The sequence below is a fragment of the Triturus cristatus genome, chromosome 3_1 (genome assembly GCF_964204655.1).
Source record: "Triturus cristatus chromosome 3_1, aTriCri1.1, whole genome shotgun sequence".
NCBI classification, from domain to species: domain Eukaryota; kingdom Metazoa; phylum Chordata; class Amphibia; order Caudata; family Salamandridae; genus Triturus; species Triturus cristatus.
In genome coordinates, this window is record NC_140583.1 from 649,543,726 (window position 1) to 649,559,849 (window position 16,124).

Genomic DNA, 16,124 nt, shown 5'->3' on the forward strand with positions numbered 1-16,124 from the left:
CCTCTCTAGGAAGGAACTCTCGGTGAAGTTCGCCATTATTCTTTGCATGGTCTCTTGTAGACGGGTTTCGGATGCCAGGGCCCTTGATATATCAGGTAGGATATTCTCCCCAACAGGGGTTACCTTCACCATCTGTAGACACACTATATGTTGGACGAAATCCATCTCTTACCCCGCTTTCCCGGACTCCCCGAAGTTGTGCAGTGTGTCTTGTCTCAAAGCATATGAGGAGATGTCGGAGGAGTTTCGACCTCCAGGAGAACGACAGTTGCTCACTGCGTTTAAAAAGTCCCACAAGGCTGTGTCTTCCCACACTATTGCCCGTTGGGTTAGATGGGTAATGCAGGAAGCCGGTATAGATCTACATGCATTCGGGGCTCACTCTACTAAAGGAGCAATGGCCTCCAAAGCATTTACCCTGGGAGCTCGTCTGGAAGACATTCTGAATGCAGCAGACTGGCCTTCAGACTCCACCTTTAAGCGGTTTTACTTCAAACCGGTTATTGACATGGCTCACTTGGTCGTGAGCAAGCTTTAAACGAGCATAATCCTCGCCTCCGGTCCGGACATAGAATGAAAACTTTTTTTCTAGCTATCGTAACGGAAAGTTTCAATTCTATTAAGGACTCGGAGGAGAGGATTATAACACCCATGGCACAAGTTCCTTTGTTACCTACCCACCCTTGTACTGGGGTAAGTAAGCTCTTTTGCTGGTTATGTATATGCTATTCGACAAGTTCTCCTGTGAATGTCCTTGGGATGTGTTTTCTCCTACAGGGCTAAACATTAGCCATTGCCATCGCTTATGCTATGCCTTTGCTTTTCTACAGGCGACTAACAAACAAGATTCATGAAGCGTCATTGTTGACTGAGCTTGAGCGATGAAAGAGGAGGAATGAACAGTAACAGAGGACTATCCGCACCCCGGAGACTTGCGATTGGTGCAGAGGGACAGGACACTCTATCCATGCACACTCTATTGTTTTAACTGTGTTATTTCGAATGTTTCATGGTAATAGCAGTTTTGTTTTACTTTGACTTCAAATGGCTGTTATCCAATAAAGTTGAGAAAGAACAGCATAATCCTCGCCTTCGAGTCCTTAATAGAATTGAAACTTTCCGTTACGATAGCTAGGAAATGTTTCATTCCTATTGTACAATTAATCTAAAATGCTCCTATGTTGTTGATTTGTTTTGGACATGAGAGTGGCATATACTCTGGCAAAATGAATCATGACTGTAATATCTGCCCTTCTTTTGTGCACTCTCTGCATGTTTGTTCTTTGTAACAATACAATAAAACACATTTAAAAATAAAAAAAGTGTAAATGGGCTGCTATGGCAACCATCTGCCGCCTCTCTGCTTGGATTAACAGACATCCACCACTCTGTCAAGTCTTCCATTGCTGTCCACCACATGCCTCTGGCTAATACTACAGAATACCAAGGTATGACAGAGAGTTGGGATACCCGAGGAAGCGGCTCTTCTTTTGAGTAAGTCTCTGACTTTCTGGTAGCCTCTAAAAAGGGATGGAGATGAGATTTGTGAACCATGGTGGACTAGGATATTGGTACTCCAACGGCAAGCAAGTTCATGCTTTCCCTCCAACTCCCAGATTAATACCCATCTTCTTAAGGACACGTTAAAAAAACAAAAGAAAAAAAGCAAATGTAAGCCTTGTTCATAGGGTGCAAAGCTGGCAAAGTATTTTAAAAACATGAAAAACATGGGACCTGTTCTGCAGTATTAAAAAGTCCCACTGCAGCACAGGGCCGCATGCATGGCACTCTGCAGCAGATGGTTCACAATGTAGTCCTCAGTCCTTGATGCTAGATTTCCCAAGGCAGTAATTGTGACAGTACAGAATTCACTGCTGCTGGTTGCCCTCTGGGCTTACAGCTTCAGACTATGCGGACGATTTACAAAATTAGGGCACCTGGAATACTCTTTGCTTTTATGAATATATGGAGTTTGTCAACACTGCGCATGTACAACAAAGCTCATCACAGGCCTGAAAAAAGCAACTCACATTTCAAGGGGCATGCAAAATGGAACCTCTGCACTACACAAAGGGTACAATGTTTGAGGTTTCCAAGCTTCACCATATTGGTAAATACTTGTATCAAAAGTAATTCATTTTGGTGCAGCTCTCACAAACTTGCTTTATGTGAAAGATTATCATTTTAAAAATTTCACAAAATGCAAAGTTCACAAAGCTGGATGCAAAGTTACGAGGCAAAAACTTTGCAGGTCTCTAGGTGCTTCATACACTTTTTATGCATTTCTCTTACATGTTGCTTCTATTTAAGTATTGTAGGAGTACAGGGGGCAGAATATGGAGCACAGCATTTCCACTGAGGACACTTGGCATACCCTAAGCAGTCAAGGCGACCCCAACATAGCCCTTCTAATGGGTGAGACGCACCATCCCAGTAGAGCTTGTACATGCCACAGTCAGCACAGCACACCCACTGCAGTTTGAAAGGTTTATACCACAGAAACAATGCACACAGGTTTCGTTGAGGGGGCGGTCGTTTTACTTTGTCAAAACAGTGTACAGAAAGGAAGATTGCAAAAGCCATACAACCCGCATGTAGAACCTCTTCCGCCCCTCTCAAAACTACATTTATATTGTATTTATAAAAAAAGACACCAGTCCTGTAAAGTTTGATGAGGTTTACGTTTTGTGTTTTTGCTTTCCTTGCAATACAAAAAGTGAACAGTCACTCCGGCTCCCTGAGCTGAATTTTTTGTCGTGCTTTTGGAAAAAAATTATATTTCGACCATAAATTTCATCTTTTTCTGCCGGAATCGGGATTGGTCGCCATTGTTTCCTGTGTTCCGAGTCTAATCTACACCTTCTCACTCCAACCCAGTTTCATCCCAATTTGGGAAGATCTAGATTAGAGGTTCTGTTCAGACTGAGGAGGGGGCTGGTGAGGAGGTGGGGAGATGCTGGCAAGGAGCGTGACAGGTTATTCTTTTTCAGGGAGTATACGGGATTAGGCTGACATCCCTAGAGCTACCAATTAAAGACCTGGACACGGCCGGAGCAACCAGATGGTGGGATTGTAACAGTACAATGGCAAAAATGCCAGACAGGCATATCTGGTGGAGTCGCAGCAGAGTTAGTCTGTACCCATGCCTCTGTTCCAACCATACCAGGCTTCCAGCGAGCCCCTCAATTTGTATGCGGAGCATATCCCCATCTCTCTTGTCAGTCTCTGGATCCAAAGGACTAAGGAATCATTTCTCTAGAGGACAACGAAAGAGTGGAGTCGCAATGGACTGATGCAGAATAGGGAAGGCATCATAGCTGGGTCACGCAATTAGACACCCATTCCAATCCATGCCGGCATCCCTTCTCCAGTACCGCCACCAATCGCAAATTGATGGCCAATCACCTATGCAGCTACTCGAAGTCAGTCTGATTTATACCAGATTTAAGCTTAAATATCCATAGTCACAGTTCAAATAGGTTGTTCTGTGGAGGAGCAGTACCACCTCCACATCAGCAACTGCTACTGTGGGGTTCAGTCTTCAGGACAGCAGGAGCTATCTGAAACCCTCAATGAAAGATGCATTTCGCTGACAAGCGCAACCATAACATGACCCCAACTGGGCCAGAAGCAGCCCATACGAACACACTGGAGTACTTAGAACAGCTGTAGACAGAGGGAAGATCAGCAGGAGGCACATTGGTAAGTGCTGGGAGCAGAAGAAGGACCAGGTTGGGCTTGAGCTGATTGAACTATCGATCTGTCAATTCTTTGTACAATGGAATACTTAACCTCTTTCTGTCGCCCCGGCCAACCGAGGAAAGCAAAGCTGGGGTTTGCCTTCTGTGCCAAGTCCCTTGGCTGTTCTGGATAACACAAACAGACAACCAGGAAAGTCATTCTTGCAGCTGGAACCCTTAAGGGACGGACGGCGTATGCAAATATACATTGCAGATCTTCATATTTCACTATCTCTGGATCGTCAAGGGTCATTCTCGGATGACGAAGTGCTGTCCAAAGAAATCTTTTTCTTCCAACTCAAAAAAATAAAAGAAAGATCAAAGCTGTATTTTGCGACAGGCAGACTGTTTTGTCCGACAAGGAAGCAGATACAATCTCCATTCCAGCCTTCATACCTCAAGCACCACCTGAAGTTCTCAAGCGATTGTGGTTTCTCCCAAAAATAAAACAAAACTAAAAAAAAAAATGTTTTCTCTACCAGTGCGGTCTTCACTCAAATTAATTTGAGCCAATGTCTTCTTTGTACAGAAAAAAACAATCCCGACAATGGGAAGCTATAGAAAGTCAGTCTTTGCCATCAACACTCCGAACCTACAGCAGGTGAAATACTCTGCAAGAATACTGGGAAAATATAGGGAGGGATGTGGGGGTGGGGTAATGGTGGGTAGGTCAAACCATGACCTCAAGCCACACTATATTTATATGTTGAGTATTCACAATATTCACAAGTCCCATTTCTGAAGAGCCGCCATAAAAAAATATCACAGAAAAAAATAATAGAATGTATGTTCTTTACAGTGCCACAGAAATGTCGGAAAAGTAATTAAATTAATCTTCTCAGATCGAAGAATCCTACTGCTCAACCAAGGCCTCAACGTATACCAACGGTATGCAGGCCACCAGGTTCACCCAGTCTTGGTGTGTACACCGAAGGCAAGGCCAAGATGACGAGGGACTTTCATGCGTGCTCCTCACACGTTACTGAGCCGGCTTCTCCTCGTTTCAGCTGTGTCGGCAGGTGGCGAGGTAGGGCTGGTGATCAATGAGGAGGGCAAGGCAGATCAGGAGGCGAGATACAGTATCTTCAGCATCCCTCAGGTCAGTCCTCAGTAGATCACCTCGTAGACAGTGGCTTTCTTGTCACCGGACCCAGTGACGATATACTTGTCGTCAGCGGAGATATCACAGCTTAGCACTGAGGAAGACTCTTTTGACTGAAAAAGAAGAGAACAGTAAATGACAATGCTGTACTAAACCTGAATTTATTGACGGGATGTTGAAGAACCACCTATGCCAACCTCAGATGTTGGGCTCCATCAGAGGAGTGTGCGTGCCACAAGCGCCTTGACGGTAGCTTGTGTATACAACGGATGAAAGAAGGCTAGCAATCGTGGACTACACTCCCAAGTTCATACCAGTGTTTACCTCCCAGCACCGCGATGTACCTCCTCACATCAAAATGTTTAACAAGTCCCACCAGGAGGCGAACCCACTCAACACCCACCAAATGTGTTTGCTGCCAATTGAGTACTAAAAAGGAATTCAAGCTATCCACTTTTAAAAGTGAGAGGACACAGTAGTAGTGTCCCTATCTCACCTGGAATATGCTGGCTCCATATGGCGTCCTCCAGGCGTTCAACAGGTTATCCTTACCCGTGCTCACAAACCATTTACCTAGACAAAAAAACAGAGCATTAACCCAGATACAGCAGCGAGAGCACAGGGAGGGGTATATATATATTTATATATACACACACACACGTTTTAACAACACTGCTCTCCTAAGTCAACTTTAACGTGTTTAGGGAAAGAATGTCCACGATTCTTTAACAAGTTAAGGCCTTGCAGTCTAGGCAGACTACAGGAGCAGAAGACCTAAACTCATAACAACCATTATTCCTCCTAAAGCCTGTGGAATTATACTATGTGGGAGTCCCCAGGATCTACTCAGCAGCCAGACACTCCCATCAGAAATCATGACTGAATAGACCACATCCCAAGAACACAAAAAGATCTCCCAGTAATGCAGCTGATTCAGTTGTTAAGTACCAATCCAATTTCCAATGCTGGAAGAAACATCTTGGGGTAGGAGGGAGAATTATGGTGACTATAGAAAATGAAGAAGACAACAGCTGCCCTTCAAAAGACACATAATGCATCAGGCCACTTGACAGCACAACGAAGGGGAGACTATCACAGACAGCCCCAGAGGATACAAATTACAGCACCAAACTCACCACAGTATGCAAACTTCAACGACAGGACGCAGCTTTCATGTAGGTGCAGCTGGTACTTGTCAGGCTTGGCATGATGTAGTACCTCCACATTACTGCTTTCCATGCCCACTGCCAGCCACTCACCCGTTGGACAGTATCCCAAGGAGAAAATCTAAGGAGAAATAGTTTTATTTAAATGCGGCAAGCAGGAGGGTGCATTTTCTGAACGTAGGGGCAGTAATCAAGGAGAGTGTTTGTGGACTAGTGGACAACGTGGTTAGTAATTGAGGAAGAGATAGGGCACCAGTGGATTATGGGGTCAGTAAGTTAAAAAAGAGGTGGGAAATAATAGACTATAGGGGAAAGAACTAGGTTTATGACCAGTATCAGGAAGGCAGGGAAAGAAATGATCAATGATCAGGACAAGCGGACAGATGGACATATCAGAGGAACATACAGAGGATAAGGGACTGAAAAGTGACACTGTGACTACAACAGAAGCAGCAGTGGATTAAAGCATGGCAACTGTTATTGACCATACATCGCCAGCAAACCATTCCAGAGTCAAGACTACAGATGGAGTAAACAAGACCAGGTCTGTGAATGGGTATAAGCAGATCTTGCGCTCCTTAAACCTGTCCAGAGACCTTGTCTTGGCAAGCTGACTGCGATAGTGGTTTGAGAAGCTCGCTGCAGGTTACCAATTCAGAAGGTGAACATAAATCTAACATTTAGTGCTTAGTCTGGGCAATAACTTGAAATATTTTTGAAAAACTCAGTAGTGTCAACTTGAGGGATTGTCTATAATGACACCCATTGGACATACATGCAGCTCAATGCAGCACAATTCTCAGTTTGCTCATCAAGCCACTGATTGCGAGCATCAAAACCTTCTCACAATCTTCGCACTTCTTGAGCCGACAGGATGGTTAACATGCGAGGTCATAGTAGACATTGAACTACATATTCAGCAATACAGGTAACTGTTTGCAAAATGATCCCCTTGTGCTGCAGTATATTTTCAATACTTACTCTAAGTAACATACACAAACTCGACATCTTCAGAAACCATACTGCAAAGTTCAGCATCCGAGAATATGTGCTGCACTCTCCAGCTCATTCTGAGAAGAAGCTTTTTGTACTATGCTCCTCTTGGCGGACACCGACATCTGGATCATAGGCAGTTTACACATAAGGTATGCTCCACTAAATATTTGTTTTTTGAGAGCACAGACTGCTGCTAGAGTGGCACCTACTATCTTGTGGGGCACGCACGCACCTCGCTGGTCACCTGAGGAAACAGGACGGTCTTTTAATCTCATGGCCCTTTCTCCTGAATCAATGGGTCTCACTATAGCAGTGATTGCAGCAACAAACCCACTAAGCCCTTACAGTCTTTTTGTGACTGTGTCCAATGGCTTACTATGAACCTATAATGCAAGCTCAACCTTTGCCATGTTATTAGTTGCTATGACGAAGACATGTGCTTCTTGTGGTGCTTGGGAACTTAATCTGCCTGGGCATAAAGGAAAATGTTACTTTCTCTGCAAGCATCTGTCTGTAGCATGTAGTGCTGTAGAGGGTGGCGGGCGGCACCCCTCCCCCCCCCATAAGGTCAGCGGAGTGTCACCCCCACTGCTGCCAAGGCATCAAAATTGAAAAATAAAATGGTGAAAAATAAAACGGTAATTAAATGAATGACCTTTTTATTTTTCACTGCTCCCAGCCCGAGCAGTGTTTGGGGGCGGGCTGCTGCTGACTGGCAGCAGGGGAGTGGTGCTCACTCCAACAGTTTACACTGCGCAAGTCACTTTGGCCGTCCGTCTTGCGATGGCTAGCCTGACAGGTGCAGTGTAAACCTCACCACCAAGCTGTCTCAGACAGCTGGGTGAAGAGCAGACACAGGCCTCCTGGAGTGTCGAGGCAGCCCACTCCAGCCAACCCTGGTGCTGCTCTCATGCTGCTAATCTTCAGCGTTAGAGCAGAATCTGGATTTGCAGAACGGGGTTGCCTGAGGCACCACGAGGTGCCGTCGTGCTGAGAAAGAAGATGAAAGAAGAAAAAGATGGAGGAGAGCGGAACTCGGGTAAGAACATAAAAAAAAGAAATCTTTTTGGCCTCCACTGGGTTTGGCTCTTGGTCCCCTCAATGCCCCTCCAGAGTTGAGGGTCACCACCCAGCACTGGCTGTAGATTCACATGCTTTGCATACTCCTGCCATTTAGTGTTGGGCTCGGACATTTGCAGGTTGGTTTTCTCCAAAGAAGTCTTTCGAGTAACAAGATATGCAGAGACTCCTCCCTTACTGGATAATGCGCATGGGCACCAAATCCATGTTACACTTTTTTTGCACAGTGGTATGTATGGAGCGGTAAGTGCATGTACCATGGTGAGATACGTCAAACAGGTAACAAAAGAAGAGATCTGCAACTAACATAGGCTTCCAGGGGAGGAGTATGGGTGCAGGTGAAGCTACAGTACTACAAGCTACAAACAGATGCTTATAGATCCTTATAGGGCAAGTAACATGTTCTGTTCACACCATGTGCAACTGTATATGCACATGCTCTGCATAGACTACAAAGCAGTGCCCTCCATAAGCGGTGGCTACCTTGTGGATGAATGTAGATGTCTGAAAGCACGTTTTTAACACTGTCCAGCCAACCATAGACTGGTGGTGGGCTGAGATGTCCACACAATAGTGTTTGGTAAAAGTGTGTGGGTGGGGTTGACAATCTGGCCTCTTTGCATATGTCAGTTAGTGGGTTGCCACCCAAAAAAGCAGTGATTGCCCCTTTCTTATGGGTATAGTGCACCCTACTGGGTGGTGGTTTTTGACAGGCTCTGGTTTTGACTTTGTGATAGCAGGTATGGATGCACTTGACTGTCCATCTGGCTATACCAGCCTAAGCGATGGGGTGGCCTTGGTGAAGTTTTGTAAAGGCTAAAAAAGAGCTTGTTAGACTAGCAGAAGAGCTTGAGCCTGTCAATATAATACGCAAGAGCCCATTTAATGCCCAAAGTGGGCAAGGTTCTTTTAGCTCCCGAGTCCGGCTGTAGAAAGAAGACTGGAAGATGTATGTTCTGATTGAAAGGGATAAGAGATACCACCATGGGGAGAAACACAGGGCTGGTTCTGGGAACAACCCTATCCCTATGAACCTGAATGAAGGTGCATGAAAGGTAAGCGCTTGCAGCTCACTGATGCACTCAAGTGACGTAATGGCTACTTAGAAAGCCACTTTCCATGAAAGGAACTGTAAAGATCAATAGTGTGTTTTTACAGGGCAGACTCATGAGTCTAGTGAAGACTACATTGAGTTTCCACAGAGATGCAGAAGGTGCTCTGAGCGGTATGACCCTCTCGAGACACTTTGAATGTTTTGTCTACTGGAATCCAAAACAAGAAATAATGTTCCCTCTTTTGTATGTAGGCTGCAATGGTGGCTAGGTGTAAACACATGAAGTAAAGACTATGTTTAATCTCAACAGATGCAAGAGGTAGCAGATGATGTCCTGTACACTGGATTTTAGAGCGTCCAGGTTCTTAGAAATGCAATAGAAGACAAACCTTTTCAGGCATAGTAGGCCTGTGTGGTAGGACTGTGTGCTTCACACGGGACATACATGCATTCTTGTGGGAGCTAAAGATAGCCAAAGTCCAAGACCTCTGGTGCAGATTTCTAGGTTGAGCTATCTGGTGTCTGTTGTGGCCTTGACTTTGCATAAGAATGCCCAGCTATTAGTAGCTTTTCGAGAGGAATGATGATATCTTAAGGAGCACTGAGTACCAAAGCACTCTGGCCCAAATTGGGGCACCAGGATGTGTGTGAAGAATGTTTGTCTCATTTTCCTTACCATGTACAGGAGATGGAAAGGAGGCAAATGCATAGACAAAGAACCCAGACCAATTCACATATATTGCATTGCCCATGGACTGTGGATGTGGGAACCTGGAGTGAAGTATTGGCATTTTGCATTTTCAGAGGAGGTAGAAAGGTCTATCCAAGCAAAGGAAGTACCTGTGTAGGACATGCAAGTAGAGTTCCCACTCATGGACTTGTTGATGCCAGGCACTTCACAAACAGTGGTGACCCCAATAGGAAGTACTTTGAACTGGTATTGTCCTCAACATACCGCAAAGCGAAGGTTCCATCGGTGGGCAGGGTGGATGGGTACATGAAAATACGCAACCTTGAGCAGACGAATGCTGGGTTGTCATGTGAAAATGCTCTGACAAAATGTATTTGTTCAGAGGCCTGAAGTCCCGGACTGGCCTGAAGGGAGATTTCGCTTTAACACTAAGTGTAACAATTGGCAGGGAGTAATACATGTAAATGTATAACATTAAACACTTTTCAAATTATTATTATTTTTTTACTTCTTTTACCAATCTTTTTAACATTGACAAATAATGAAGCTTTTTTTTTTTTTAAAGATACTTATAATTGTACACCGAGCATTATGTACACAAATGCATCAGTCATTAAACACAAATAATATAAAAGCTTAACCCCTTGTGTGCCCCGCCCTGTGCCGGGCGTTGAATTAGCGGGCGGGGTTCATGACGAGATAGTCTCGTCATGGGCACAGCGCAACCGCGCTCCATGACGAGACTATCTCGTCATGGGCACTGAAGGGGTTAAATAACAGGAGAACTTGGAGATCGTATCTATTACATTGATGGATACACATTCAAAAGGCTGGAAGTTATATTCCATAGCCAGTTTATTTGTCATCTGATGGTTTATATTAGTCTATCTGTAAATGAGATATCCAGAGGGACAAATGCAGCCAAGAATTGGAGGAGTCTAAAATAAGACAAAACAGCCAACGTGTTACGCGGCATACTTTTTCAGTGCTTCCTCAAAGCGAATTTTAACACATTTGTATACTTTCTTAGCAGTGTACATGTTTCCTCCTTTAGTTTATGCAACCCTCATCATGTAACATCACCTTTTACACTGATCAGATTTCTTGCTCCGTGGAGTCTACATTGTGAACATGAAGATAAATATAGCCACTATAGATGACTGCTCAATTTGAAATGTGCATAATGACTCCATGGGGAAATCACAGAGGAAGATAGTTGTACCTCAGTTTCATGCGAACGCCTTTAATATTCTTTCCAGTATTTTCCTCAATTTATAGATAGGGAATCATAGGGCGACTGCTGGCGCCTTTCTCAGTGCGCATGAAGCCTCTCAATTTGGTACCTTAAATATTACTTGGAGTGGAAGAAGAGACAGGACTTGCAAGAGGAGTCGTCGTGGTCGGCAGAAAGTCACAAGATACAAACTTTAGATGGTCTGACCACTGGAATTTTGAGTGGCACCAGGGGCAGCTTTGTGAGAGATTATGTTCATCAGCCCCTTGCTTTCTGCATTTTTGGGTGTTGAAGCTCAATGATGGCATGCGATCCTTGAAACGAGCAGGGTCCTAGCGTACTAATGGAATGAAAATTATACTGTGAGCCCTGAAGAAGTCCGATTGTGGACGAAACGCGTTGGCGGGTGCAAAAAATTGCATGTTTGTGAATAAAAGATTTAACATCATATCAACAGAACATATCGACTTCTTTCTGAAACAAGAATTGTGCTGTCGACACCTTTATTGTGGATTATCCATATGCAACCTTTACAAGTGTGCTGAGCTTTTTTGTTTCATGGTCCTAGCCTACAGGTACTGGAAAGTTGGTGGTCTGTTCTCGTGGGTGTTAGAAGAATGCAATGGAAGTTGTTGAACACTGATGGGTTCTTTGTTGGTATCTAATTCTAACAGCATGGGCCCAACAAAACGTGAAACCCTCTTGGGGTACATCCGAGCACTATGGCGGGGAAAAAAAAATCTAACAGAGTTGCTACCAATGTGGATTGTCTACCAAGGAAGGAGTCACAGCATGTCCTGTGATTCAAAAGACTTCTTCAAAGAAAAACAATATGCTCAAACGTAAGCCCAATACTAGGTGATAGGAGAACACAGAGCCTGTATATCTATAGCCATACATGCTACAAGCATGCAATTTCCCACAATTGATTCTAAATCTTAGCCACTGGAATAGCTCCATGTCCCTTTGTCCTCCTCAAACACTTCTCTGATGAAGGCATCGATCACCTAGGTATGAACAGATCGGTCTTGTCTCACGGGCGGGCATCAAAAGTGTTTGTTGTACAGGTAACGTGTTGCAGCATGAACAACACTGTATACAGATCTCGGTCTCCAAAATTATACTGCTTTCTACAGATAGTCAGCAAGAAAAAGGGCCTTTGGACTGGCATAACAGTAAACGGGTGCAGTCAGGGAACCACATTTAAGACTACAGGAGTAGTAACTACTAAGCAACTATAGGAAGGTAGGTACCAACATCAGCAAGGCACCAGACCTCAGGATACCCATCAGGGGTATTAACTTAGTGAGAAAGGCTGAGTCTTAAGGATACCATCAGGACTGGAGGGACAGTGGCCGAGAACTAGCTTTTTAGTACTAGTCTCAGAACCAGGAAATAAAGGAGTGAGCGATGGACATCAGGAAAGACTTTGGAAATGGAGAACTTTAACATCTATTGCATTAAATGAGAATAAAAAGGTGTGTGGGTTTTTGAACAGATATTCCTGCCAAAAGAGGCAGGAAATGAGATTCAATTATTTTTTTTTATAGAAAAGGTGGGAAAGTGGGGAGGTCCAAGAACATACTTATTGTTAAACAAAGCTTGCTATGGCTCAAGCAAGGCTGGTACCTGAGAGGAGAAGTCATGCTGCTGCAGCTGCCGTCCCTCCCGCAGATCCCAAGACCGGACGGTGTTGTCCAGGCCACCTGTCCACAGCTTCATGCCATCATGTGAGATATCAATGCAGCTGGCTCCGTCTGTGTGCCCCTGGAACTGCCTATGGACAGATAAGGAAAGCAACAAGGTATAAATCATGAACAAACCAAGAGAGCCAAATTCATCTTCTGCACAAAAGGCACTGAGACCCGGACTCTCCAAGTCCCTGAAAGAGGAAACCACAGGTCAGAGAGAAACGACCACTCTCCCAGTCCAAGTGAGGGAACCTAGCAGACAGGAAGAGAAGGTCCCTTATTTCAGTGTCTAAACGAGAAGGAATCCAGTTCAGGGAAATAAAATAACCTCCCTCCACTCTAAATAGTGGCCAAAGGAGAATGAACATTACACTATCATGTACTGTGGATGCGGTCTGCTCTATGGGGTGCTACCAAACAAGGTTAAAAATACTTGAACGCCTTATGTTTCAGAAAAACATCACCACTCTGCTTCAAGTAGCAAGTGGATAGCAAATAAAAGATTATTAATTCATGAAATGAAGAATTTAAGCATTTTAAGGGCCCTATGACTAACATACAAGCACCCCCCTTTTGTACTCCCCATTCTGCTCTCACCTGACCAGGGTCTGGTTGTGCAGGTCCCACACAGCAATGTTTCCGTCACTACAGCAGGAGAAGCACACCTTGGCATCTGGGCTGATGGCAAGCGCATAGCAGGCAGGTGCGGAGGAGGTCAGCTCAGCCTTTATCCGTGGGGTTGGGGATGCAAGATCCCATATGGTCAGGGTGCTCGCCTCGCCGCCCACTATCAGCGTCCGGCCGTCGGGGAGCAGCTTGCAGGAGCGGATGTAGTTATCACGGTTCTGGAAGAAAGGAAGGTGATGCAGAGTTAAAAGAACAAGTGAGGTTTCAAGGGGAAGAGGGGAACGGAATTGCACTGTTCTGTGTCAATAGTCATCAACATTGCACACAACATGAAGTACAAGAACAGAAGATGAATACATGGAAGGGAATGTAGGTAAAGAGCAATCAGGAAGACCACAAACTGTTGGAGTACAATAGTTAGATCTTTTTTTCTTTTCCCGCTTCTATCCCTGGTCTAACACACTAGATGTTTGTTGAAAAGCCTGTAGCGAACACTCTACAAGGGGTAAACTACAAGTGGGTGTACATCACTAAAATGGCAATTGCATTCCCAGGCAGCTCCTGCCACAGAGGGGAAAAAAGAGTCTGGCAGAGTTGAACTGCATAAAGAAAGCAGGGAGACAGATGGAAGAAAAGATCTTTTCACTTTCTCGCTACAATTTCCCCATCTCACATGTCCCCAAAACGAAAAACAACAACATAGCAATAGAGGTAGATAATGGCAGGAGGACAAGGAATAAGACAGACTGATGTGCAGCTACAGCAAAGAAAACCAACCAGTTAATCTGGAATAACAGCAGCAAGTTACAAATATAAAAGAATCAGGAATAATGTCCCTTACCAGGCAGTCAAGTTGCGAGACTGGCGTTTTACTGCCAGGCTGGCTAATGTCCCAGATTTTGACACACCCTTTGCCGCCAGTGTATACGTGTCGTGTGGGGTTACTGATTGTGACAGCACACACGACCTCCCCGTGGCTCAGTGTATTGATTTGCCGGGCATGGCGTGGGATGCTGGGGCCTGCCAAGGCATCGTGTGGGAAGGGCACCGGCTGCATCTGTCCATCAGCACTGACGTGGAATGAGTAGGCCCTGGAAAAGGGAGAGTCGTGAAGTGGTTAGCACAATCCAAAAGAATAAGCACATTTCATTCACCCTGAAGCACATGAATCTCACACAAGAACCCTCTCCACTGTTCATTTAAACTTCCTGGTTTTTGAGTGACTCTTTGACCAGGGGATGCTGTTCCTAGCCATAGCCAATTCTCCATCATCCCCATGAAGTATGGATCAGCCCATGGGTGTCTCTCCCAGTTTCCTCAGCAGGGTTTACATTGGCCCGAGTGCCTGGGTAGCCTGCACATGTCAGCTCACTGAATTTATTGAATGTGTAGTGAGTTTACAGCACTACAAACAGGATGGTGGTATACTATTTGACTACAGTAACTAAGAAACAAGTTAGAGACAGAGTGGGCATTACAAAAGAAGCGGTTTGCATGTGATGGTTGAGAGATGCAATACAGAGTCTGACACTGCAGAACATACAACAGTCATTAATAAGTATGGGATAGTATAACACCCATCATATACCATAAGGATACTGGAAGTCACTAACAAGTGCCTTTATAAAAAGTCACAGAACTCAAAGGTGGCTAGTAATATCCATATCAGCAACGATAAGGTGTTTTATTCCTCATAATACATGTTCAGACCACCATTCTTCCTACCACACTTGTCAACCATTGGTCAATTTCCGCTTTTAGAAAAATATATTCTGATTTGTATAACAAAAGGCATTTAACCTGGGAGGAAAACACACTAATATAACACATTGCAAGTGATTGTTACACATAGTTCCAAAAACTCAACATAAGTCATTTTCAAAGGCAGCTCCATTTTAAAATGCATGTTTACAGCCAGATGTGTTTGAACAATGAGCTGAGCAGTACAAAAAATAGGCACACTGATATGTATGTCTTTTTTATCAGCTTATGACCAAATAGTTCAAAATGAGAGCTGAAAACCTGGTCATCGTTTTCATTGTGAGCAGATGCGATTCTGCATAGTGGCCTGCCTTTCACACAGTGTGCTTTATCTGACAGCAGGCACACAAATGTTACAACTCAATCGCAGGCTAAGTAAGTAATTTTCCTATTACACGAGAGTAGTGAGGTCACAGTGTATGCATGGGCATCCATCCGTGTGTGCATGTGGACCGGTCTGGGTCTGGTCAGACAGAAGCTAGTTCAAAAGGTTGTCTCAAGACTTTTCTGCATGTCAATTTTGAAGCGGTCAATGGCCATAAAGGTGGAATCTAGCGACTGGAATCTATTCTAGGATTGTCTCATGGTCTTTATTAACACTGCAGAGTCTTCAAAGATAGTTTGCGTGGTGTCAAAAGGAGTTATTCTTGGCACAGTACTTTAGAAATAGTGGACAAGGGGCAGAGCGAGTATATGAGGGATAGGTTAAAGAGGGTTTCAACAGCACCACTCTAGTTGGAAAACTTTTCAGTGTGGAGGGCAGTAGTTGGATTAGCAGGATTTTCTGGTCCAATGTTTCAGCAGTTGCAATCAAATGTGGAGAGGGGGGGGGGGACGGACACTGTTCTTTAGGGGCGAAAGCACTTATGTACGTATGTTTTGTTGTAAACAGTAGCTCATGTTAGTGTCTGCTGGATGCTAAGGCATAGAGAGGTGATGAGGTTGTGTGGGGTGAGACCTAGGGTTAAGGGGTTTGAGTGTA

The 16,124-nt window shown here is 44.5% G+C and overlaps 1 protein-coding gene across 7 annotated transcripts in view; it reads right to left on the reverse strand.

Moving 5' to 3' along the window:
- Positions 1–2,515: 2,515 nt before the first annotated feature.
- TLE3 (TLE family member 3, transcriptional corepressor) overlaps positions 2,516–16,124 on the reverse strand; it is an 86,400-nt gene continuing 72,791 nt past the window's right edge. For all 7 annotated transcript variants that reach the window (XM_085644670.1, XM_085644666.1, XM_085644669.1 and 4 more), the window contains 6 exons: positions 14,223–14,472; positions 13,352–13,599; positions 12,693–12,840; positions 5,979–6,129; positions 5,339–5,415; positions 2,516–4,955 (listed from right to left, as the gene is read on the reverse strand). In XM_085644670.1, the coding sequence (XP_085500796.1) occupies positions 4,848–4,955; positions 5,339–5,415; positions 5,979–6,129; positions 12,693–12,840; positions 13,352–13,599; positions 14,223–14,472 (982 nt within the window). In that variant the 3' untranslated portion in view covers positions 2,516–4,847. The remainder of the gene's footprint in view (positions 4,956–5,338; positions 5,416–5,978; positions 6,130–12,692; positions 12,841–13,351; positions 13,600–14,222; positions 14,473–16,124) is intronic.